Raw genomic sequence first — 27343 nt, forward strand, 5'->3', positions numbered from 1 at the left:
AGCCTAGCAGGTAACTCACAGAGCAATGTGCTCCCTCAATCTTCAGATTTTTGTGATTGTATTTTGTACATGTCCCCCAAAGGGATAAAATTTTACTTCCTCCCCTTCTCTCTCCCAACCCAACTACCCTTAATTATATCTTCAGATCAAAACTGGAAACTGGAAAGAGATGTGCGTTTGGTTTGCATATACATTTCCACATGTTCAAGAGGATGATCCGAATTCACATCCTGAGAGAGATCCACTCCAAACTGTATTACCTTATCTGTGTATGTTGTGTACTGTGAGCCCGTGTACCTTACAGTCTAAATTGTTTGAAAAGTGGTATCTTCGGGGCGCCTGGGTGACTTAGTCAGTTAAGCGTCCGACTTTCGCTAAGGTCATGATCTCGCAGTTCGTGGGTTTGGGCCCCGTGTCGGGCTCTGTGCTGACTGCCAGCTCAGAGCCTGGAGCCTGTTTCAGTCTGTGACTCTCTCTCTCTCTGACCCTCCCCTGCTCACGCTGTCTCTCTCTCTCTCTCTCCTAGAAATAAATAAAACATTAAAAAAAAAAGTGGCATCTTCTGAAATATTTCCTGATGATTATGCCGTATCAGACTGAGAATATGGGCTGACCGGCATTTTATGTGAACATAAGTATAAGGGTGAAATTGTACCTTTAATCCTTTAAACATAACTCTATTAGCTAATACGGCAATAGGATTCTATTTGAAAAGTGTCTGCAATGTGGTCCTTGTACACCAAAAGCTGTTTCTATAGATGCTTGGTTCCCTTCTGAGTTTCAAAGGTACCTTGTGGGAGACTTTTGAAGAGAAACAGTAGTGAATTCTGGCTTAACTTGAACATGTCAAGTCATGTTTTCAAAATGACAATACAGAATAAAATAAATACATGGTATGAAATGAAATCTCTTATTCTACTCTATTAATTCCTTTGGTGAGGAGTTACAGAGAGACTTCAGGATTTCAGTGAAATCTCAAGCAAGTGAAACTCATGTAGTAATTCTCAGATACATATTAAAGTAACATTTTCGAAAAATGGTAAACTTGGTGTCACTGTCATGTTAGAGCTTATGCACCTATATTAAAGTTCTGTTATGATTAATATAGAATTACTGGGATTAAGCATAATAGGGAATTCATACAACCAATATGAAAAGAGCCAAGATAAAGTCAATGAAACCTGAGATCAAACCTGTTTCCTATAATTGGCAAATGTCACAGGATTTCAGAAACTCAGAACATACTTAAACATGTACTTTGTAATAACACTGCTTAGTCTCCATTCAAATCTGACTTCCTGTTAGTCTCTACTCTGCAATACTAATGGTTGGAGACTTTGAAAAGTCAACATCTATCTTAGCAATGCCCTTGAACTGTGATTTGGCAGACATAATTATACCTTTACATCCACGACAAAACAAAGCCAGGTCTAAAAATATTAGAAAATAAAACCTGTTGAATATTAACTTATTTGAATCACTGAAGGAGAGGCGCCTGGGTGGCTCAGTGGGTTACGTATCTGACTCAGTTTCAGTTCAGGTCATGATCTCGTGGTTCGTGAGTTCAAGCCCTGCTTCGGGCTGTGTGCTGACAGTGCAGAGCCTGCTTGAGATTCTCTGTCTCAGCCCCTTCTCCACTCATGGTCTCTTTCACCCAAAAATAAATAAATAAACATTAAAAAATCACTGAAAGAACTGGAGTAAATATCCTTTAACAGCTATTTACTCTTTTAACATAATTATTAAAGTTTATGTCACCTTCAGAATTATTTGTGTTGCTCAACAAGTACTTAACAGGGGCCTAATAGGTGTAAAAGCATTATCAGAGGATTCCAGTCACAGAAAGCTATAAACACTTCCCCTTTACTTTTCTCATCACAAGAATAAAAATATTCCTCGATTTGGAAATCTTGATGTGGAAATCTAGACAATATCTGGTCTTAAACACACTTGATTGTCTATGGTAGACATTGGGTTTGACTCTACCAGAGAGAAAGGGAAATACTTGTTGAGTAATATTTATTCTTTCTCTTTCCTGGAATTGTAATGAAGCGAATCAACAGATGAAGTTCACTGCGAAGTGTGGCTGCTGGCTCCAAATCTGTCAATTCTCATGGCCTTAAGCACCCAGTCTAGGTGACAAAGGTCTGCTGAGCCTCAAAGTATCAATATGTTAAGAACGCTCTGCATACCAGCACCCATTCCCTCCCCAATGCTGCTAATCTGCGTGATTTGATGCAAGCCATGTTCCATGCCTTGCCATTTGATTCTATTCTGTAAGAGGGCAGAGACTGATGGATTTATCAAGCACCAACATGCCACTCACTGTGTCGCTAACCTAAATGTCACATTTGTTTAGCAATAAAGGGAGGTTGATAGCACATTGATTAAAAGCACAGGCTTCTGAGCTGGAAGGAGTCTGGCTGCTCCTTATGCAGGAGTGTCTGCCTTTGTAAAATGAGAATACCTGCGACACTGATCTCACGGGATTTAGTGAGGCCACAAAGAGATGACACATAAAAATCATTTAGCCTAGACTCTGGCTCATAAGAAGCACAGACACAATATCAGCCACTTTCATGCAAGAGAGCATTATTGTGATTATTGCCTCTACTATAAAAATATATGTTTTTCCTGAATGATAGGACTGTACAGAATAAGGGAGTTAGATTTCATTTCACGTGTGCAGAAAATAAAAAGAAGGAGAAGTTCTTGAGTCTGGGAAAGTTATTCAAAATGGGCTCTCACTCAAGGAGAAAGGCTCTAGAAAGCTTGGAAACCACCCCAAAACTGAAGAAACCTCGTTAATGGAACTCTTTAGAGGAGAAAAAAGTCGTCTTTATTCACATTTTCATGATTTGCAATTGTAGATCTCAAGGCTAATTTATACTCTCGAGAACAAGGAACATGATATGCAGCTTGAAGCGCAGTGCTCCGGACGGACTCTGAAAGCCGCTCGGAAGTCCCCGGGAGGGTAATCAGCATGCCTTTGCTACATCCTCTCTATCTTGGTTTTCTTTCCATCCCAGGGGTTTTTTCAAAAGCTTCTTTTGAAGGTGCTGTTCACTGCAGAATGGGACTTCTAATTCAATAGGTTTAGATTCAAAGTGGATTGGGACACTGTGAAGTGTGTGGCTGCTGCTACTTTGTGGCCGATGGAAGGTGTGACTTCGGAACTTGCGCTTGCTCTCCCTGGCAAGCTCCAAGGCCAGAAATCTCAGCATTAACAGAGATCTTTGCTGTGAGAAAGTATTTTCATGACTCCCAATTCATACTTTTAGTCTAAGAAAGCCACAAAAGACCTTACTTTTGGAATTTTGAGTGCACAACCCGTCATATTTCAGGGAGTATCAGTTCGTGGTCACAAAAGTATCCAAATTAAACGAGGAAAAAATAGAATTCTATCTTCCTATTTAATGTTTGATCTTAGAATCTGATAATTATCCTAACTGAAGAATTATTCAAATTGGTCAAATGTAATCCTAGGTAAAAAAAAATCTCTGTATGTAATAAAATATCTCCTAATTATCATTAGTTTATTTCTAGCTTTCCATTGCTAGTAATGTGACAGATGCTATTCTCTCACCTGAGGATTAAGTAAATCAATAAACTACTCTTCTTCTCAACTGAGGAATAATGGACAGATAACATATTAGTTTCAAGTATATGACACGATGATTTGATATTTACATACACTGTGAAATAATGATCACCATATTCAGTAAGTTCAGTTAACATCTGCCACCACGCGTGGTCACAGAATTTTTTTCTTATGCTGAGAACTTTCAAGATCTACTCTCTCCACAACTGAAAAACATTTTTTAAAATGTTTGTTTATTTTTGAGAGAGAGAGACAGAGCATGAGCAGGGGAGAGACAAAGACAGAGAGGGAGACATAGAATCTGAAGCAGGCTCCAGGCTCCGAGGTGTCAGCATGGAGCCCGATGGAGGGCTCGAACTCATGAACTGTGAGATCATGACCTGAGCCAAAGTCCGATACTTAATCAACTGAGCCACCCAGGCACCCCTCCACAGCTTTTAAAATGCACAGTGTCATATCATCAATGATCGTCATTGGGCAGGCAGTAGTAGCTTGGAGCCCAGAGGTACTGTGATGAGGAGGATCATCACGTGTCTCACCACGTGGACATTAGTGGGGGCAGCACTGCCTCTGATAGTGGTTTTCAGCCTTGGCCGCGCAGGGGGACCATCTGGCAACTGTGAGAAAGAGATGCCCCGTGCATATTGTACCTATATTTTTAAAAACCTCTGCAGTGATTCTAATGCACATCTGGGGTTAAGAACTACTGCTCTATACAGATCGATAAAGCTCTCATGAGTACATCTGATGTGAAGGCTTCTTGAACATTCATCTTGAGGCTCTTCAGAGTTCTACATCTTAAGTAAAGAAAGGTAAAGTCAGGACATCTTAAGTAAAGAAAAGTAAAGTTTTGCCAGAAACTTATGCCAGTGTCAGCCAAATGCACGGATGAGTGAGGCACTGGACAGAGACCAAATTTCTAATGAGAGCTTCTCAATTTCAGCACAATGGAAATTTGGGGCCAGCGAATCTTTACTCTGGGAACGTCCTGTGCACAGCAGCCTGGTTAGCGGCATCCCTGACCTCGACCCACCGGATGTCAGCTCTGCAGCCTCCATCGTGCACTGTCCCCAGTGGGGAAAATAGCCCCCAGTTGAGAACCGCAATTCTAAGAAGAAGAAATGCTAAGTCAAAGAAAAGCAAATCAATACTGGAATACACCACCAGTACAGATGCAAGACGGAATAGCGTTAACAATACTGAGCTCAGAAGGCTCTGAAAAGTATACACCGTGTAAAGTTCACTGCGGGGGGAAAAATCATGTAACATTATGTAAATTGGCTTGAAGAGATGCAATCAGCATCATCTTCATTGTCATCATTACGGCCCCAAACCACCTACACACAAGTAGTGATCAGAAAAGTGTTCTACAAACCATGTGCTATGTGTATAGCCGCTTTATTCATAATTGCCAAAGCTTGGGGGAAATGAAGACGTCCTGGAGTCAGCGAATGGATAAATAAGCTGTGGTTCATCCAGACAATGGAATATCACTGAATAGCAAAAAGAAATGAGCTACCGAGTCATGCAAAGGCATGGAGGGAAGCTTAAAAATGCTAACTACTAAGTGAAAGAAGCCAAGCTCAAGAGGCCACCTACTGCATGACATTCTGGAAAAGGTAACTCTATGGAGACAGTAAAATGATCAGTGGTTGCCAGGAATTAGAAGAGAGGAGGGATGAACAGGTGCAGGACAGAGGACTTTTAGGGCAGAGACACTCTTCTGTGTGATGCGGTGATAGTGGATACATGTCATTACACGTTTCTCCAAACCCATCGACTGTGCACCACGAGTAAACTAATGTAAACTATGACTTGAGGTTCACTGGCTGTGACAAAGGTACCACTTCAGAGTGATGGAGGCTAGACATACGTGGGGGTACGGGATATATAGGAACTCTCTGTTTCCACTCAGTTTTGCTGTGAACCTAAAACTGATCTAACAAATAAAACCTATTGTTTTTAATGCTTTAATTTTTTTTATTTGAGAGAGAGAGAGCAAGAGCGAGCGAGCGAGCGAGAGACTGTGAGCTGGGGTGAGGGGCTGAGGTACAGAGAGAATCGTAAGCAGGCTTCATGGCTACCGTGCATCCTGATGTGGGCCTCAGTCTCACGGCCATGAGATCATGATCTCTCTCTCACTCTCTCTCTCAAAATAAATAAATAAACATAAAAAAGAATTCTATTACTTCAACACTGTTGGGCTTAAAATCTTAAGCATCAGAACAAGCACAGACAAATTCCGAGCTCCACGCTGGTGTCACAACAGTAATGGGAAATTTTTGTAAATAAGAAAGCCTAGTGATGGCACAACACACACCCTCAACTTTCAAAATTTGAGACCCTGAGTGTCCCCTAGTTGCAACTGAATAAAGAGATTTTTTTGGTTTAATATTTAATGGAGAAGACATTCAAAGAAAACAAGTATCTATGAGGTCATGTTTAACGTATTGAATAACATGTGCTGACTTGGACTCAACTTGGTGCCATTTAATATTTAATTAATTAATTTTAATTTTTTAAAATATTTATTTTGAAAGAGAGAGAGAGAGAGCGTGAGTGAGGGAGGTGCAGAGAGAGACACACACAGAATCCAAAGCAGGCTCCAGGCCCTGAGCTGTCAGCACAGAGCCCGACACGGGGCTCGAACCCACACATTGTGAGATCATGAGCTGAGCCGAAGCCGGATTCTTAACTGACTGAGCTACCAGGCGCCCCAATATTTAATTGAAATAAATATTGTTACTTACAGTATTTTAACCACTGTTCACATGATGCCATAATACAGAGGTTCATACTGTGCTTTCACATTTAATGTGCCTCACATTCAGGGTTTTGAATAACAGCATTTAAAATTCTGAAATGGACTTGAACTAGTTTTGATACACAGGTGAGGAAATTTATAATGCAGATCAAGTTCTGCCTTCGAGAGCATTCACTGAGAAAAGAGAGTATTGATTAGCATCCTCTATTCAGTGATATAACGGTGCTTTAAAATTAACTGCATCTGTGCTGATGTCAATTCAGTTTGTAGCCATTTTACTTTGTATACAACATAGAGAAACAGGATAGAATAACAGGTTTCTTCTAGTCCATGTTCATGTTCTGGAAGCTTTCCACCTAATTTGCTTAATGCAAAAAAACCTTGTTCCAGCCTTTAATATTATTCAGGCTTCCAAGAAACGCACCAAGGTGGCATCAAAGGGACAGGGTTAAAGTGAAGGAAGGTAAGGTGGGCTGACAGGTGAGCTCACAGAACGCAGAGCGGACGGTAAGGTGCAATCTCCCTCCCAAGGGGGAAAAAGCAGCAGAGTGGAAACAGGAAACAAGGTGAGGTGGGTAACAGGAGAGGAGGATGAACCCCCCTCCCCACTTCCCCTGCAGGACCCGCGAGGGGGGCAGAGAGGGTAGCAGGTCCCTGAGCTCTACAGCGCCCCCCCCTGCCTCCAGGCAGCGTAGCTGAGCCTCTCGGTGTGCGGACGGACAAGCATATAGCTTCTGCTTCTGCTGACTTCCCTTCTGCTAAAGGAGGGGATGGGGTACCCTGGGGGGCCGACCCCTCCTGTGTCCCCTCTGGAGGAGCCCACACAGCCTCTGGCCTTGTGGGAGGGTCTGATGAACACTTGTTACTATTATAGAAAGAAAAGGTGGCTCATGTTTTTGTCTTAAAATTTCGCATTTGAAATATCTCTGGGATGTGCGAATGGGAAGCAGATAATTAACTGTAGAGAGATGTGAGTTTTCTTCTGTGATGATCTTTTACTTTTGCGTACGATCCCAGGAAGTGATTTTACAATTCTCAACGAAACGGCATAATCCCCTGTACTCTTCCTGGCAGAAGGCTGCTCCCCGATGGTGTAGATGTGCTTAGAGATCTCCCTCTTCTCTATTATTTCACTAGGGCTTTAGAATCACGGACTCTCTACACTGGTATGAGTGTAAGGGATGATCAAACGTCTTCATTCTGTAACTGAGTAAACTGTGACCTCGAGGAGTCACGTGACTCGTTAAGGCACACAGGTGGAAGGTATCGTGGTGACACTGACCCACTGTAGGAACAGCCTATCGTTAATGGAAATCACTCTACTCTATCGGCAGAATGTAAATGCATCTCAAGTCACAACTTGGTTTCTTCACAAAGACAGGGGTCTTCACTGAGGGATCGCTGACAAGTGGCCCACAGAAGAGTCATATTTTATTTTTTAAGTCAACCAAAGACTTTTAACTTAACTACTTCCAGATCTGTAATTTGATATTACTGATCCTCTAAAAACTTAGTTATTTTGCTAAGCATCGTTCCAAAGAAGAAATGAGCCTTAGAAGAAATGACTCCAGGGAAAACTACAAATACCCACAACACAGGCAAACTTTTTCCAGATGACTGTCACTGCCGGCACTGAACAGGATGACAGAACTTGCTACAAGCCAGTAAAAAAACAACACAGGTTTGGTGATTAACAGGTGTTTTCAAACTTTTCTGTGAGATTGAAATAAATTGTATTGGGGTACCTGGGTGGCTCAGTCAGTTAAGCGTCTGACTTTGGCTCAGATCATGATCTCATGGTTCATGGGGTCTAGCCCCGTGTCAGGCTCTGTGATTACAGCTAGCTCAGAGCCTGGAGCCTGTTTTGGATTCTGTGTCTCCCTCTCTCTCTGACCCTCCCCTGCTCATGCTGTCTCTCTCTTTTTCAGAAATAAATAAAACATTTAAAAAAAGAAAAGAAACAAATTGTATTATTCCTTTTTAGAGACCTCTTACTTAAGATGAAATATATGCTGCAATCACACAGATGTTTCTATATGGCACTGGAAAAATAAAAAAAAAATGTTAGTCAATAATGGAAGTTCCAACATTTTTTCATAGGAAAATTATTCTGCATAAATAGTTTCTGCAAAAGGGGGCGCCTGGGTGTCTCCATTGGTTGAGTGTTCGACTTAGGCTCGGGTCATGATCTCATGGTTCGGTTTGTGTGTTTGAGCCCCGCGTCAGGCTCTGGGCTGACAGCTCAGAGCCTGGAGCCTGCTTAGGATTCTGTGTCTCCCTCTCTGTCTGCCCATCCCCAGCTCATGCTCTATCTCTCTCTCTCAAAAAATAAATAAACATTACATTTTTTTTAATTCTGCAAAAGTACTTTCAACTATGTTACTCTTAATTTTTAAACCATTCTTGTGCTTTAACAGATCTACATGCATTGTCTGCCTTGCTGTAGCTCTAGACTATAAGTCCAATTTACCAGTATATATCATTATCAGTAAGGATTAAAGATAGTAAATAGTAAGTACAACTTTTAAAAAAAATTTAATGTTTACTTATTTTTGATAGAGACACAGAGCGCGAGCAGGGGAGGGGCAGAGAGAGAAAGAGAGGGAGACACAGAATCTAAAGCAGGCTCCAGACTCTGAGCCGTCAGCACAGAGCCTGACGTGGGGCTTGAACTCACAAACCATGGGATCTGACCTGAGCCGAAGTTGGACGCTTGACCAACTGAGCCACTCAGGTGGTACAGTAATATTACACCCAGGAATAGTACAATATTCATCTTATGTCATATCAGAGATTACATAATACAGTTCCCCCAAATTTACGGTAAAACACAGAGACTTATATTTAAGGAGGAAAGACACATATATTGCCTGTAATTGCAGATGGACTGTTTTTTCCTGCTCTTCCAAGTATTATATGGGAACCCCAAAGCCCTTTAGAAAAAGAAATCATAAATCAACCTACTGTCTTGCTGCATCTACAACAAAAACTAGTTGTGTTGCCCATGCTTTGAGAATTTGCAGCTGAATTTTCACTTGGAATAACCTGAACGTAGAAAACCGTATCTTTGAGATTGTAGTTCACCATCACAGGAGCGAACCCGACTGTGTTAAAAAAATTCTTTAATTCTAATGTGAACACCTGTGCGCTACTGAACGAAACCCCCATGAACAGACACGTAACGTACCCAGGCGCTCACGCATCTGCCGCAAGTGGTGATTTTGAAATCCCCATAGAGATCTTTGATGGCGCCAGTGGTGAAGAAGCCTTCCACCATGAGCAGGATGCCGTACACAAAGAACGCAGCTGCAATGCCGTAGATCACATACTTGAAGATGTCAATCCTGGAGAGAAGAGACAAAGGCATTTATTTCAGAGACTCTTCATGCCTGATTGGTAGCAATTGATTCTCCTGGGCTCATGGCTCCTTTGCGATAGCATACTTATGCTCTTAATGGAGGTGGGATTTAAGCACAGTTTTGCTTTATATGCCTAATATTTGTATATATGTTTTGTTCTACCCCTTCTAGTATCTGTTGATGGGGCTTTTCATCTTTGTTTCCCCTTCTTCCCTTCCTGTTTCCCCTTCCCTGGTTCACGCCTTGGATAAGCAGTGAGTCACACAGCTAAAGGGATTTGCTGCAATCCATTTGATAAGTAGGAGAATCATCATACAATTTCTCCAATTGCGACAAAATAAAGATTTACGTATATACTACTAAGTTCTGAAAACATATTAAAAGAGGAAGAAAGCTTCATGGTTGACGATGAATCCATTTTTGATAAAATGACCACCTCATAAGGGCATCTGGGTGGCTCAGTCAGTTAAGCATCTGACTTCAACTCAAGTCATGATCTTACGGTCTGTGAGTTTGAGTCCTGCATCAGGCTCTGGGCCAACAGACTGGAGCCTGCCTCAGATTCTGTGTCACCTGCTCTCTCTCTGCCCCTCCTTTGCTCATGCTCTGTCTCTCTCAAAAATAAAAACATAAAAAAAATGACCATCTCACATTTTTCTTGTTATAGTCAATGGTAATTGTGTTTTTCATGCTTACTCTAAATAATCACTAATATTTTCTGCTGATACTAATGTCAATAATGAAAAAATTATGTTTTTAAAGAAAACTTTTAATTTTGAAAAATCACGCCTTTTTTAGGCAGGATCACTAGTGGATTCAGAATTCAGATACAGAACTGAGCCTGGGCCCAGTCATGGCATAAATACCACAGAGGAATGGGAAGATCTTCTTTCCTTTCTCACAGGTCAGTGCCCATGCAGTTAAAGGTGGGGAGACACATATATTGTCTATAAATTATAAATGGATGTTTCTGTTATTCTAGATATTATATGGGAGGCAAAGCTCTTTGGAAAGATAAACCATAAATTATCCATTTTGCTGCTTCTAGAAACCCAACTACTTGGGTAACCAGATATGTTGAGAGGTATACATCTTAGCTAAAATTCTGGGGTTTTTTTGTAGTCTTGATATCCCTTTGTAGGAAAATTGCTCTTTATTTCACATTGTCAAGTATGTTTTTTCTCTTTCATCTTATTATTAGAGTATGAATGGAGTAGACAGGGTGGAGGCAAATGATGGAGAGTTCCTACTGACTGTTTACAAGGGGACAAATAGGGGTCAGAAGGCTTGATCATGTTGATGGAGATTTAGGAACTCTTGACGCTATGACAANATCTGAAGCAGTGGGCTGTCAGCACAGAGCCCAACGTGGGGCTCGAACTCACGAACCGCGAGATCATGACCTGAGCCAAAGTTGGACACTTAACCAACTGAGCCACCCAGGTGCCCCTGACGATATTACTTTTAAGTGAATGCATGTAATGGCATACGTGAACCTGCTGCATATGAAAAGAGTGAGAAGAGCCTTCACATTCGCTGTACCAGGACAACTTTCTTATGACTGATTTTCGCTGTCTGGAAATCTAAATACTGCACAATTTTACTTGTTAAAGGCAATGAGGCAGATGATGGGAACTTGTAAGCTCACCATGCGTGTGGAAGAATCTGAGGGTTTCAACTGATAGATTTGACTTTGGAGAGTTTGGTTTAGGGGGCTTCTCCATAAAATCTTCAAGTTAAAATGACATATTTAAAAATATATTTAAATATTTTTTGAGAAATGATTTCCAATTTACAAAAGTTGAAGACCATGCATAAAACAAAGAAAAACTATACGTCCTTTATATTATAATATTTTAGCTCACTTAAATTGTTTTCTTGTGTTTCTGTCTGTCTCTGGATAACTGCATCTGAACATCATAGAGAAATTCTCCACCATCTTGTTACTGACTTCAGGAACCTAACGTTGATATAATATTTGTGTCAAATCTATTATCGTGTTCCAGTTTTGGTAAAACTGGATTATCCCAGCGATGAATTTTTGGCATCTTCTTCCCCAGTACGCGATCCAGTGTAGGTACAAGTACTGCATGTATTTGTCACATCTCTTTACTCTTTTTGAACCAGGCACACTTCCCGAGACTCTTTGTCTTTGTAACACTGGCCCTGTTGAGGAGTACAGCCCCCCTCCCTCCTCATTAGATAGGATGAGCTTCATTCTGAACTTGATGTATTTGCTGTTTCCTCATGATTAGATTCAGATTACTCATTCTTGGCTGGAATATGATAAAGGTGATACTCTGTGCGTCTGCCTCTCAGTGGTGATGCTAATTTGGATCATCCAGTCAAGACGATGTCTAATTTCTGTGCTGGGTCATTACTGCTGCTTCTCTTGTAACTGACAAGTGATCTGTGAAGAGCCACTTAAGGACCCCGCAAACACCCTGCTCTTCATCAAAACTTCCTGCCAGTGTTAGCAGCGACCAATGGATCCTGACTAATCCAATCTTCCCATCGTGTTAACAAACTGCTCATTTGCTACCTGTAGCATTCATTCACATTTACCAGTTGGCGCTAGATATTCCAAAGTAAGCAAGAGCGCTCCTTTCTCCTCTTTTGACTTATTTTTGTATATTTGTCTATTAATGATATGGACTAATGATGTCTACTTTTTTCTCTTGCAAGCGTCTAAATCACTACTATACTTAATTTTATTTTGGTGCTCGAACCATTCTCGACTTGGGCAATGGGTGCCCCCAAAGCTGGCTTCTATAGTCTTATGACATGTGCCCATCATTTTTTTGTGAAGTATTCCTTACCTTCTCTCATAGCAAGAGGACCCAGCTTATTTGGTAGATACCTCTCTCAAGCCGCAAATTTGGGATCTCTTTACCAAGCTCTGGTTCTTTTTTTTTTTTTTTAATGCTTATTTTATTGAGAGAGAAAGAGAGGCAGAGAGAGGGGTAGAGAGAATCCCAAGCAGGTTTGGCACTGTCAGCACAGAGTCCTACTTGGGACGCCATCTCACAAACTGTGAAGACCATGAGCTGAGCCAAAACCAAGAGTGGGTCGCTTAACCCAGTGAGCCACCCAGGGACCCCAGGCCTTGGTTCTTTTAATGAGTAGTAGTATTGGAGACCAGGTAGGTAGTAGGTGTGCTTAGTGCTGCTGTGGTTTCTTTGCTTATTTATACACATGGACATTCACATATACATGTACATACACATACGCTACATCCATATATCTATGCACATATATGCACTTGTGCACGTGTCTGCATATCACACACACATATTTTAGAAATCTCGAATTCATAGTGATATTTCCAAATTCAATCAATTTCCACAGGTTCTTGGTTGCCTTCCTCCAGTCCATATGGTATGTCCTTCTTCCTTAATGAGAATCCTGATTCCCAAGAGTAACACATGTATTCTTTTGTTTAATTCATAATAAACCTAAAGTTATTTCAGATTTATTTCATCCAAAGTATTACAAAAATCAAAGCTACTTGAAAAGCATTCAGGGGGTGCCTGGGTGGCTCAGTCAGTTAAGTGCCCACTTCGGCTCAGGTCATGATCTCGCGGTTCATGGATTTGAGCCCCGCGTCGGGCTCTGTGCGGATAGCTCAGAGCCTGGAGCCTGCTTTGAATTCTGTGGCTCCCTCTCTGTGCCCCTCCCCTGCTCATGCTCTGTCTCTTTCTCTCTCAAAAATAAAGATTAAAAAAGATTAAAATTAAAGAATGTAGGATGTTTGCAATTCCCCTTGCCCTCCGCCCAACACTAAGACTATACACTCAAATACTGTTTCTAAATTACTTGGATTAGTGAATTTTTTCTTCCCTTCCTTGTGGTTAGGTATTCATTTGAAATGCACTGGGGGACTACTTGTTTCAGTCTGTTCCAGTTTTAGGTCTCCCTTCCATCCATATTGACTTAATTTCATTTGAACATGTAGAACGTTATCATGCTTCCCAGAGTCAAATCTGTGTATAAAAAGATACACCCAGAGAAGCGTCATGACCTCCCCTATCCCTTCCAACCTGTTCCTTGTTCATCGTTTCCTTGTAATCCTTCTGTTTTTTTGTATATAAAGGCAAGTGTGAGTGTGTGCATGTGTGTGGGTACATATTCCTGTATTCCCTTCTTTTTTACATGGGAGGGAGCATATTCATATGCTCTTTTGCAATTAGTTTTTATCAATCAATAATATCCTCTCAAATCACTCCATTTTAGTTCACAGCAATCTACCTCATTCTTTTCAACAGCTGCATGTACTCCTGGTATATTACATATTTATCCTATTTATTGATCCAGTGTTCTATGCTTGCATGTTTAGATAGTTATCAATATTTTGCAATCACAAACAACACTGCAATGAACACTCTTGTACAAATGTATTAAAATAGTTGATAGTGTATCTTTAGGGTAAGAGGATCAGTAAGTTGAAAAGGGAAGGCATGTAGCTTTGACAAAAACTGCCAGATTCCTAAGATTTCTCTCTGTATCCCAACCAGCGATGTATGAGAATCTGTTTCTCCACAACCCCCAACCAAGAGTATATTTCAAGCTTCTAAATTTTTGTTAAGCTGATGGGTGATGACTGGTGTTGTGGTTTTGCTTTATTTAGCTTAGTAAGAGTAAAATTGATCACCTTTGTTACGATCATGGGCAATATCTATCTTTTTGTAAATTGTTATGTGTTTTGCCCATGTCCTATATTCACCTCAATTTTTAAAAGACGTTTGTTTAGTAGGGATATTTGACTTTTGCCTATAATACGTGTTGCTTGTATTTTCTCCTAGTTGGCCATCTGTCTTTTGACTTTGCTTATGGCATTTTGCCATTAAAAAAAAAAACAAAAAAAAAACACCTTTGATGTTGTCAAAGTTATCTGTCTTCTTTTTCATTACACTGGGATTTCAGTCATAGTTATAAGCCTTTATTTATACTCAGGCTATCGAGGAATTCACCCATCTTTTCTTCACTAGTGTGTATCATTCCATTTTAGTACATTTAGACTTCTGACCAATTTAGTGGTTATTCTTTGGGAAGTGCAAGAATTAGATCTAATTTCATCTTTTCCAAAACAGCTGTCTATAACATCTTGGAAATTTCTCAGACATGGATGCTTCTCTGGGGGGTGGGGAGGGTAGCAGCACCCATATTTTATAGTTTCATATTAGTTTCAATATCAGAGAGTTGTTTGTGAAGCAGTACTGTTATTTGTGTCCAATGTTATAACACCATTATAACACTGGAGTATTTTGGGGTGACATGATAGAACGTCAGGGATTTGCCTGACAAAACTCCAGATATTCATGTATCACTTAATGAAGTTAAGAAAGTCAAAAGTATAAGGAATCAAAAGTAAAAAGAAAAAAAAAAAAAGAGAAAAGGCTGTCTGGTTGCCCCAGCATCATTAAAAAGACCACCACTGAAGGGATTAAGAGTATACTTGTCATAATGTGTATTGAGTAAAGAATTGCTGAATTACTATGTTGTACAGCTGAAACGAATATAACACTGTATATTAATAATACTGGAATTAAAAAAATTCACCTTTGCTCTGTTGATTTGAGGACTCCCTCCATCATGCACTTGGCTTCTATATCAAAATGTTTCTATTTCTGTGCTTTCCTTTCTATTCCACTGATCTGTCCATTCACTTACCCACAGTGCTTTAATTTTAGGGGCTTTGATTATGTTTTATTATCTGGTAGGGTGACATCCCCTCATGGATCTTCTCCAGTGATTTCCTAGCTGATCTTGTGTTTTTGTTCGACATGATTTTTTAGGGTCGAACTGCCTAGCTTCACAAAGAAAAAAAATTGGAATTTTACTACAGTGCATTGAATCTATGTACTAATTTTGACAGCACTAACATGTTCGTGATCATATCCAAGAACACAAGGTAACTTCATTTGTTAAAGTCCATTTTTCCATCTTTCAGGAATGTTTTATAGTTTAATTCCTATACGTTTTAAGCCTTTCCTGTTAAATTTATTATTTAACTTTTGGTGGTCACTGTAAAGCAAATTTTCCTCTACCAGTACATCTAATAGGTTATTGTTTGTCTCTACAAATGCTATTGATTTTCACATGTAAATTTCATATCCTGCTCCATTGCTCTCCGATTATCTGAAGCAGTTTTATCATGGATTCTCTCAGATTTTCCACATACACCATCATGTCATCTGCAAATGACATGAAATAGAGGTAGTTTTCCAGTTCTTACCTTCCCGATTTTTCCTAATCTAACTGAGCGGACAAATACATCCCGAACATGTTAAATAGAAGCAGAGTTCATCCTTGCTTTCTTTGTTCCCGACTTTAGTAGGAATGAGTTATATTTGGGGTTTAGGGTTATGGCATATATATATATGTGTGTATATATATATATATGTGTGTGTGTGTATATATATATATATGTAATATATACTTCTGTCTTGAGTTTATTAGGAAACATAGCAATTCTGAGAAAACTTACAGATTGGAATAAAAACAATCAGTATAAGGTTTGGTGTGTGTGATTATTTTAGGTCTTATGGAAATGGGCTCTAGTCCCTATATAAACCTAGAAAGATGCTTTTCTTTTTGGCTCCTATATATTCTTTTTTTTAATTAGAAAAATTAATGTTTTTTTAAAAAAATATTCTTGAGAGAGAGGCAGAGCATGAGTGAGGGAGGGGCAGAGAGAGAGAGAAGGGCATAGAATTTGAAGCAGATTCCAGGCTCTGAGCTGTCAGCACAGAGCCCGATGTGGGGCTCAAACTCACAACCATGAGATCATGACCTGAGCAGAAGTCAGATGCCCAAGTGACCGAGCCACCCAGTTGCCGCTGGTTCCTATATATTCTAATGTCCCAAGTTGCTGCTTATGCTCACCTGTGTTCTTCTCACAGTAAAAAGGAAGTGATCACAAGTGCCTCCAGAAAGAACTATACAGGCATATTTACTGTGCTCATGTATTGCCAGACATTTCTAATATATTCATACTTAGAAAAAGCTTTCACGGGTAGCAAATGTTGCAAGAGCAAAAAACAGTGTCGGTGACTGTGGTAGGTTAAAAAAAATGCTTCCCTCCAAATATACTCACTTCCTAACCCCTGAAACATCTGAATATTACCTTATATGGCAAAGAGTGAACGATACCTTCTGTGGTGCACATGGTGGTAAGTTAAAGATCTTGAGAGAAGCTTATCTTGGAATATGCAGGTGGGCCCTCAGGGCAATCACGGGCATCTTTTTGAGAGACGTACAGAGGGAACTTTGAGAGAGACATCTGCAAGAGGAGACCTATTCCAATGGAGGCCGAGACTGGGTCTCCAATCAACGAGTGTCTGCACCAGAATCTGGAAGAGGCATGGGACAGAACCCGCCCTTGACTCTCAGGACACAGTGCACCTGCGCTGGCACCTTGGCCTCAGACCTGCGGTCCCCCAGCCGTGAGACAATAAGGCTGGTGGCTGTGAGCCGCCAAGTTGGTTATGGCGGCCCCAAGACACTCATGCGGTTACTTCATTTCCCTACTGCTTTAGTGCTTCTCTAACTGTAAGGACTGTTTTACACTAATTTGGACACTGTCTAATGCACTTGTCTGTTACAGACTATTAGAATATAGTAGTTCGACAGTCATGCAGACAAGCTGCGAGTGTATAAATAGTACCTCTTTTTTAGAGTTTGAAAATGGTTGTTTTAAAAAAATAGGAAAATGGCTGCTTCTTCATAAGCACCTAAAACCAGTGAATTACTGAGTAGGAGGTGACTGGCTTTTCCAGCGAAGATATACACATCCAAGATATATATATCTCCCCTATTCAACTTCAGTAAAAAAAAAATACATCAGCGATTTTGGAGACTACTTGAAGCTGCTTTGAAACCTTCACAGTTGTGGAGAATATCCATATTTTATTAGTTTTTATTGAGGGAAAAAACACACAACATGAGTTCTACCCTGTTGACCAATACGGTGTATAGCACAGTGTTAACTATGCGCACAGTGCCTAGGACTTGCTCATCCTCTGTAACTGAAACTCTAAATCCCAGTGAGTTCTTGTCCTTCCGAGCCCTTGGCCACCACCATTCTACTTTCCGTTTCTATGAATCTGACTACTTTAGGTACCTCGTGTGAGTGGAATCGCACCCTACTTGTCGTCTGTGACTGGCTTATTTCACTCAGCATCACGTCCTCAAAGCTCATTCATGTTGGGTTCATTCACATAACAGAATTTCCTTCTTTTTATGGCTTCATGATATTCCATGGTGTATGTAAATCTCCTTTTCTTTACCCATTCATCTGCGGATGGGCATTGAGGTAATATCCACACATTGACTATTGAGAATAGTGCTGCAGGTAACATGGGAATGCAAATCTCTCTTTGAGATTCTGATTTCAAATCACTGGATAAGTGACTGGAAGTAGGATTGNCCCATATAATGGTCATTCTATTAAGAGGTGATATGTCATTGTGGTTTTGATCCACATTTCCTTGGTGACTAGCGATGCTGAGCATCTTTTCATATACCCGTTGGCCATTTGTATATCTTCTTTGGAGAAATTTTTTTAAAAGTTCCTTGTGCATTTTAAATCAGGTTATTTGGGATTTTTTTGCTATTGATTTGTAGGAGTTCCTTATATANCGCCCATTCTGTTGGTTGCCTTTTCACTCTTGTATTTGCTTTGTTGAACAGAAACTTTTAAGTTTGATGTAGTTGCACTTGTCTAATTTTCCTGTCATTGCTTGTGCTTTGGGGCCACATCCATGAAATCATTAGCAATGCCAATATTATGAAGCTTTCCCCCTCAAGTTTCTTCTCTGATTTGCACAGTTTTGTGTCTTACACTTAATTCTTTCATCTACTTTGAGTTGTCTTTTCTGTATCATGTAAGATAAGGGTCCAAACTGTTTTGCAAGCTCAGTTTTCCCAGCACCGTTTATTTGAGAGCCCACCCTTCCCCACTGCGTCTTGGCATCCTTGTGGAAAATAATTTTTTAATGTTTATTTATTTTTGAGAGACAGAGAGAGAGAGCATGAGCAGGGAGGGGCAGAAAGAGATGGGGACAGAGGATCCGAAGAGGGCTCCGTGCTGACAGCAGAGAGCCAGATGCAGGGCTCAAACTCCCAAACTGTGAGATCATGACCTGAGCCGAAGTCAGATATTTAACCGACTGAGCCTCCCAGGGGTCCCCCAAACCATTTTGGCTGTATATGCAAGGGTTTATTTCTGGGGTCTCTATTCTGTTCCATGAGTCTATATGTCTGTTATGCTATGACTACACTATTTTGATCACTGTAGCTTTGTACTATGTTTTGAAATCAGGAATGTGAAGCCTCCAGCTTTTTACATCTTTCTCAAGATTATTTTGGCTATTGGGGTAGTCTGTGATTCCATATAAATTTTAGGGTTGCCCTATCTAGTTCTGGAACAACTCTCTTTGGATTTTGACAGAGATTGAAATTAATGTGTGAATCACTGTGGGCAGTATAGTTTAACAATATTATTTCTTCTAATCTATGAACATGAGATGTCACTACATTTATTTGTGGCTTCATTAAATTATTTCACCAATGTTTTACAGTTTTCAACATTTAAATGTTTCACCTCCTTGCTTAAGTTGATTCCTAAGTATTTTATTCTTCTTGAGTCTACTGTGAGGTGGTATCAATATAAATTCAAGGCCTCTCAAATTTCCTAAAACTTGTTTTGCGACCTAACATGGGATTGATCCTGGATGAGGTTTCCATGAGCACTCAAGAAGAATGTGTATTCTGCTGTTGGGTGGAATGTTCTAGATAAGTCTATAGTGTTCTATAGTTGTTCTATAGTGTTGTTCAAGTCCTCTGTTTCTTATTAATCTTCTGTCTGGTGGTTCTATCTAGTAGAGCAAGTAGAATACTGAATTCCCTGGCTGTGATTGTGATGCTCTCTACTTCTCCTTCAGGTCTCTGAATATTTGCTGTACATATTTGGGTGCTTGGATGCTGTGTACCTATATATTCCTGGTGAAGTGACACACTTATCATTATATAATATCCTTCTTTCTCTCTCTCTGTCTCTCTACTTATTTATTTATTTATTTATTTATTTATTCATTCATTTATACAGAGGGGCAGATGGAGAGGGAGAAAGAATCTATGCTCAATCTCATGACTGTGAGATCGCGAACTGAGCCAAAATCAAGAGTTGGACGCTTAACTGACTGAGCCACTCAGGTGCCCCTTTCTTGTCTCTTTTGACAGTTTTTAAAGTCTATTTTGATTGATGAAGTATGGCCATTCATCCTTTATTCTGGTTATCATTTGCATGGAGTATCTTTTTTCATGTTTTATTTTTAACCTGTACCTGTAAATCTAAAGCAATTCTCTTACAGAGCACATATATTTAGGTCTTGGTTATTATCCATTCAATCACTCTGTCTTGCAGTGGGGAGTTTAATCCATTCATCTTTATTATTGGGAGTAAATGACTAACTATTGCCATTTTAAATTGTTTTCTCTCTGTTGTGTAACTTTTTTGTCTTTCTTTTCCTTCTTTCTATTTCATTGATTTTTTTGTAGAGACATGTTTTGATTCTTATTTTCTTTTGTATATTTTTACAGATATTTTCTTTGAAGTTACCATGTTTCTTACATAAAATATCTTATAGTTAACAATCTATTTTAAGCTAAAAACAACTCACCTTCCATTGGAAATAAATACCCTGAACTTACCTTTCTTCCCTAAACACTTTATTGATGTCACGAGTGACACCTTTTAAACTTTTTTTTTTTAATATTTTTTATTTATTTCTAGGAGAGAGAGAGAGAGAGCGTGAGCAGAGGAGGGTCAGAGAGAGAGGGAGTCACAGACTGAAACAGGCTCCAGGCTCTGAGCTGGCAGTCAGCACAGAGCCCGACGCGGGGCTCAAACCCACGAACCGCGAGATCATGACCTAAGCGAAAGTCGGACGCTTAACCAACTAAGCCACCCAGGCGCCCCACGAGTGACACCTTTTAATATTATGTATCCATTAATACACTTTTATAGTTTATAGTTTTTTTTATACCTTTGCCTTTTAACTTCTATACCAGAATTAAAAGTGATTTACATGGGGCAGCTGGGTGGCTCAGTAGGGTAACCGTCCGAATTTGGCTCAGGTAATGATCTCGTGGTTTGTGGGTGTAATCCCCGCATCGGACTCTGTGCTGACAGCTCACAGCCTGGAGCTTGTTTCAGATTCTGTGTCTCCCTCTCTCTCTGCCCCTCCCCTGCTTGTGCTCTGTCTCTCTCTCAAAAGTAAATTTAAAAAAATTACAAAAAGATTTACTTGCCAGTTTTGCAGTATTACAGTATTCTGTATTTGTCTATAGATTACTTTTACCAAATGAGCTTTATACTTCTTTGCAGGTGTTTTCTTCCTTCCTTCCTTCCTTCCTTCCTTCCTTCCTTCCTTCCTCCCTCCCTCCCTCCCTCCCTTCCTTCTTTTTTTTGTTGCCTTGTAAGTTTCTTTCATTTCAATTTGAAGGGCTCCCTTTAGCATTTCTTGTAAGGCAAGTCCAGTGGTGATAACATCTCTCAGCTTTTGTTTATCTGGGAAATTTTTAAATTTCTCCTTCCTCTTTGAAGGATAATTTTGGCAGGTACTGTATTNCCTTCCTCCCTCCCTCCCTCCCTTCCTTCCTTCCTTCTTTTTTTTGTTGCCTTGTAAGTTTCTTTCATTTCAATTTGAAGGGCTCCCTTTAGCATTTCTTGTAAGGCAAGTCCAATGGTGATAACATCTCTCAGCTTTTGTTTATCTGGGAAATTTTTAAATTTCTCCTTCCTCTTTGAAGGATAATTTTGGCAGGTACTGTATTCTTGGCTGGCAGTTTCCTTCCTTCAGTAATTCTAATATATCACCCCCCTCTTGTGAGGTGAGGGAGCCTCCTACCTCCACATTCTTAACTCGCCCACAATTTCTAGTGTGTTCTGCACATAAAATGACAGTCTCGGGTTCTAGAGGTGAGATTCTAGACATCTTTGGGGGCCTTAGGTAGCCTGCCACAAGCTATGTATCTGACTGACATTTCCAGACATTCAAATATTCTTACACGAAATTTTCTTCAAACAATCTGAGGAAGGAAGGCCATTTACTAAATGTCACATTCCAAAATTCATTTTAAAATTTTAAATCATCTAAACATTTAAATTTTGATATACTGACATCATCTGACTGGTCTGAATCCCTCTTTCACACAAAAAGTACTCACAGTATATGACTTAACAGAACAAAGAACTTGAAATCTGATACTAGGAAAATTAAATTCTTGTCATCTATAAAAGTGAATTTTCTGCCAATGATAGGTCAACAAAATGTGTTAATCTTGAAGTCACTGATTGTGTTCAGAGGAGGATGAAATAAGAGAGACTGTAAGAAATCTCACCTTTATTTCACTAGTCTCATTCTCCAAAGTAACGATCTATATTATCCTACTTCTTAAGGAATTCATGAAAGTACTTAACTTCCTTTCTAAATGCAAACTTCAAAATTTGATTAATGTTTTTCTAAACAACTATCTTATGGATTTAAAAGCAATATATGTCATTGTAGAGAAGAATAAGATTAAAACCAGAAAGGGGCGCCTGGGTGGCTTAGTCGGTTAAGCGTCCGACTTTCGCTTAGGTCATGATCTCGCGGTTCGTGGGTTCGAGCCCCACGTCGGGCTCTGTGCTGACTGCCAGCTCAGAGCCTGGGGCCTGTTTCAGTCTGTGACTCCCTCTCTCTCTGACCCTCCCCTGTTCACGCTGTCTCTCTCTCTCTCTCTCCTAGAAATAAATAAAACATTAAAAAAAAAAAGATTAAAACCAGAAAATCAGATTATTCATGTCTTTTCCTCCCAATTTTTTCCCACTGGAATTACAGTGAATTCCAAAATTTATGATTATTATATATTCCTTTACAAACTTCATTTTTGGTCAATATGCTATGAAAATATTATAGAACGTATCCAATATTTTTTAAAGATTATGGCACATTCTATCATTTGAAGGTATCATGATATAGTTTATCAATGCTCTACTGTTGTTGAATGGTAGGAAGGATAACAGCCCCCCAAGGATGCTTGCATCTCATGTCCAGAGCCTGTGAACAGGTATTTTGGTCAATGAGACTCGGCAAATGCAGTTAAACTAATGATTTGAGATTTGGACGTTATCCCGTGTTAAGTGGGTAGGCCCACTATAATCGCGAGGACACCAATAAGCGAAAGGAAGGTACAGAAGGGTCAGGGTCAGATTCAGAGAGCGATCTGAGGATGCTACAGGGCTGGCTTCGAAGCGGGAAGGGGGTCACGAGCCAAGGAATGCAGGTGGCCCCTGGAATCAGGAAGAAGTGAAAACACAGATTCTCCCCTAGAGCCTCCAGATGGAGAACGACCCTGCCAATCCCTTGATTTCAGCCCATTTCAATAAACCCAGTGAGATCCGTGTGCGACTTCTGATCTCTAGAACTGGAAAGACAAGAAAATCCTCAAAACAATAAATATGTGGTTTTTTAAATTCACTAAATTTGTTGTAATTTGTTACAGCGCCAATAGGAAGCTAATGCGTCACTATTACAAACAGCACAGTAACAGTGATCATTTTAGATAAACCTTTGGAAAGACTGTATTGTCAAAACGGGATCCATTTTTAGTCTGAAGCAAACTAAAAATGCCTTGGTAACAAGTCAGAGGACTTATTTTCTGTTCCAAATACCAGGTATTATTTTAATTGGTATCAATTTAATTGGTAACAATGTTATCATTTTAGTTAATACTCTTAGTTTAGAAGTGTGGATGAACATATATTTACAAGCTGTTAACCATTTGTATTCTTCAAGGAAATGTGTTTTTATATTTTGCCATTTTTTCTATTAGAATATGTATCATTTTGTTGTTGAATTAATCCTGCCTTTATTAAAATTAGGACCTCTTCTCATGTAAGTGGTGAATATCTTTTGCAGTTGTATGTATCTTTTATTTTTATAAAGTAATACTTCAATAAGTAACAATTTATATTACATCAAATCTACATATATTTTCCTTTGTGATCTCTTCTATTTCTTAGATTTCTTGCCCCATAATATAATGAAATCTTAATCTATTTTTATCCTAGCTTATACAAAATAGTTTATTCTTAAATTTGAAATTTCAGATCATCTGAAAGTTTTTTTGTTAAAAATTTTGCTTTTACCCTCTCTTTTCTGGTCCATTTGATATGTGTTTTCTGTCTGTGGGAATACTCTGATAGTATTTATTATTGCAGCTTCTCCATTCCGTCTGTTTCTTAATCTGAAATCAACTCAAGTACTAACTATCCATCCCTGGATTCCTATCTGTTCAGTCTGATGTCGATGGTGCTATGCTCACATATCTTTCCCATGTCAGTGTCCGGGACAAATAAATTTGTCTTGTTTTACACCAGATCCCTAAGGATTAGCACAGTGATTAGCAAAGAGTATGACCCACTAGTTTTTTAATTTTTTGTTTTTTAATTTTTTATAGTTTATTGTCAAGTTGGTTTACATATAACACCCAGTGCTCATTCCCACAAGTGCCCCCCTCCNAGTTCTCAGCATTCAACTCAGTCTCTCACGGTTTGCTCCCTCCCTCTCTCCAACTACTTTTCCCCTTCTTCTCCCACTTCGTCCTCTGTTAACTTCCTCCTAATCCACCTATACGTGCAAACATATGATATTTGTCCTTCTCTGCCTGACTTATTTCGCTCAGCATAACACCCTCAAGGTCCATCCATGTTGCTACACACGGCCAGATTTCATTGTTTCTCATTGCCATGTAGTATTCCATGGTATAGATAAACCACATCTTCTTGATCCATTCATCTGTTGATGGACACTTAGGCTCTTTCCATGTTTTAGCTATTGTGGAGAGTGCTGCTATGAACATTGGGGTACATGTGCTCCTATGCATCAGCATTTCTGTATCCCTTGGGTAAATTCCTAGCAGTGCTACTGCTGTATGACCCACTATTTTTTACTGAATGAGTGAATTCATTAAAAGACAAATCAGACAAAAGATTAGCTTGAAAAATGATAGTTGCATATTTGAAAACAAAAACATAGAATTAATATAAACACTGTAAGTTTTAAATATATTTATATATTTAAATATATGTAAATAATTCCATACTTGCTATAGAACCCAATTTGCAAAACAAGGAAAAACACTATGATAGCTGTTCTGGAATAAAAGACCAAGGTTTAGCAAGTGAGTTATAGGTTGTAAGTCTTGCCTTTTGAAAAGTTCTTTATACTGAGTCAAAAACCTACTTCCTTATAAACTGAAATCCACTGACCTAAATCTCTCTCTGAACCACAAAGAGCAAAGCAAGTGTTCCTCTATCAGATAACCTTTCAAACTGTATTTGAATGAAATCATTACGTTCTTATTTGTGAATATTGTTTTCTAACGTTGCTGTTTTCCTCGATGTAAGAAAAGAGAATGGAAATTAGATCTTTGAATTCTAATCGAGTCTGAAGCCTACCCTGGTGCTTACCTTGGCTGGAATATCTCCTCTCATCAAACAGCACACCACTAGGGGTAGGGTGGTAAGCAGGGTGTGTGCAGGGGAGGCTTCAGGAAGTGTGATACTGGCCACCAGCGGTATGTTCATAAACAGGCGAGCAGCCTTCCTAGGCGCTAGCCCTGTTAACAGTTGTTTCAAAATCTCAACTCATTTTATCCACATACCAACCCTGGCAAGTTGCCAGCCTTAGTTAAGCCCCCTTTTACTGCTGAGCGACTGAGCCAGACAGGTTAAACTTGTCCAAGGTAAGAGAAGTAGAAAGGGGCCGGGGCACCTGGGTAGCTCAGTCGGTTAAGCATCCGACTCTTCGAACTGACTCAGTCTGTGATCTCACAGTTCATGGGTTTGAACCCCACGTTGGGCTCCTTGCTGACAGTATGGCGCTTGCTTGGGAGTCTCTCTCTCTTTCTCTGGGTCCCTTCCCTGCTCCTGCCCCCATCTCTCAAAATAAATAAGTAAACTAAAAAAAAAAGGGGGGGGCAGATACCACAGGAAACAAGCCCAGGAAGTTTGACCCCAAATCAGTGCTCTTATATCCACCCCACTCTGCTGTCTCATGGTTTATATACTTGGTTCCACTGCTGATGTTTCATATTAATGAAGTGGGTTTTCCCTTTTCTTTTCTTTTTTCTGGACACTTAGATGAGGATTACTAGTCTGGCTGAAATACTGCCTAGGGAGCTCCTCTCTGTTCATTACACCAGCAGTAAGGAACTCAGCGTGGTTTTCTAAATAATTTTTTTTTAATGTTTTTTATTTATTTCTAGGAGAGAGAGAGAGACAGCGTGAGCAGGGGAGGGTCAGAGAGAGAGGGAGTCACAGACTGAAACAGGCTCCAGGCTCTGAGCTGGCAGTCAGCACAGAGCCCGACGCGGGGCTCGAACCCACGAACCGCGAGATCATGACCTAAGCGAAAGTCGGACGCTCAACCGACTAAGCCACCCAGGAGCCCCTCACTGTGGTTTTCTAACATAAGTTCTAGAGGAGACTGAGATTATTTTTGAATCTCCAATTCAATAATCAATATCTCCAACTCTATGATCTCCTATCAGTACTAATTTGTCTGGTCTTCAAAATTCTTATAAGGAGAAGATTCCAGCAATTTGGTTTGACTGTCAATCCCCCAGGTCAGATGGGTACACTGCTGTGATTTCTGTCAGCCTAACAAACCTGGTTTTGTCTTGCCATGAATTCCTATTTTCTTTTCCCTTCTCATTCCCATCCATTAAGTGATTGATAACTGCTTTTTAAAATTTCATTTAGTTCCAAGAAAGAAACATGTGAACTACAAGCAGACTTAAAGATCTACATATATAGGAAGCTGAGAGCAATTCCAATATATCTACTTTATTTGAGTTACTGCCTGCTTTTGTTTTACACAGAGAGTTTTTTTTTTTTTTTTTTTTTGAGAGACAGAGAGGGAGAGAGAGAGGGAGAGAGAGGGAATCTTAAGCAGGCTCCACACTCAGCACAGAGCCTGACACGGGGCCCAATCCCACCACCCTGGAATCATGACCTGAGCTGAAATCAAGAGTCGGATGCTTAACCAACAGAGCCACTGAGATGCCCCAAGATTAATTTTTATGTGTGCATTAAATGTCAGAGAATTCAGTATCTAGTAAGCTCAGTTTTTGACATACCAACTTTAAGTCACAGTAACAAAACTTTACACATAAAACACATTCTCTCTGGAAATCAATGGTACCAGATCCTGGACCCTCTCTATAATTTATCAAAACCCAAATATAATCCCTGTCTAATAAGTTGCAAGCAGGCGTATTTGTGAATAAGACTGTCTCTAGCTCAGTCCTCCAGAGAGTTACTGAAAAGCCAAGTCACTTATTAGCAAGATTAGTGGTCTGGATTGTTTGAGATCTAATTTTCTAATCAGTTTTCACATTTAATTGTCCTCTATGAATCTGCCCTATGGAAGTGAAATGCTTACCCCACACTTTCTTGCTCACTCAGCCAAATGAAACTCATGGAACACAGAACACCCTGGCAAGTGGCCTTCAGGTAAGGAAGTCTGAATCACAGATCAGAAAATGATCTCCCAGTTGTACAGCAGGAAG

General features: G+C 39.8%; 1 protein-coding gene across 1 annotated transcript in view; it reads right to left on the reverse strand.

The window, feature by feature from the left end:
• The window catches only part of GPM6A (glycoprotein M6A), a 162446-nt gene that overhangs the window by 13481 nt on the left and 121622 nt on the right, over positions 1-27343 (reverse strand). The window contains exon 3 of the mRNA XM_077779071.1: positions 9553-9709. Within this exon, the coding sequence (XP_077635197.1) occupies positions 9553-9709 (157 nt within the window). The remainder of the gene's footprint in view (positions 1-9552; positions 9710-27343) is intronic.

Source organism: Crocuta crocuta, unplaced genomic scaffold (genome assembly GCF_008692635.1).
Source record: "Crocuta crocuta isolate KB4526 unplaced genomic scaffold, BGI_CrCroc_1.0 scaffold88, whole genome shotgun sequence".
Classification (NCBI taxonomy): Eukaryota; Metazoa; Chordata; class Mammalia; order Carnivora; family Hyaenidae; genus Crocuta; species Crocuta crocuta.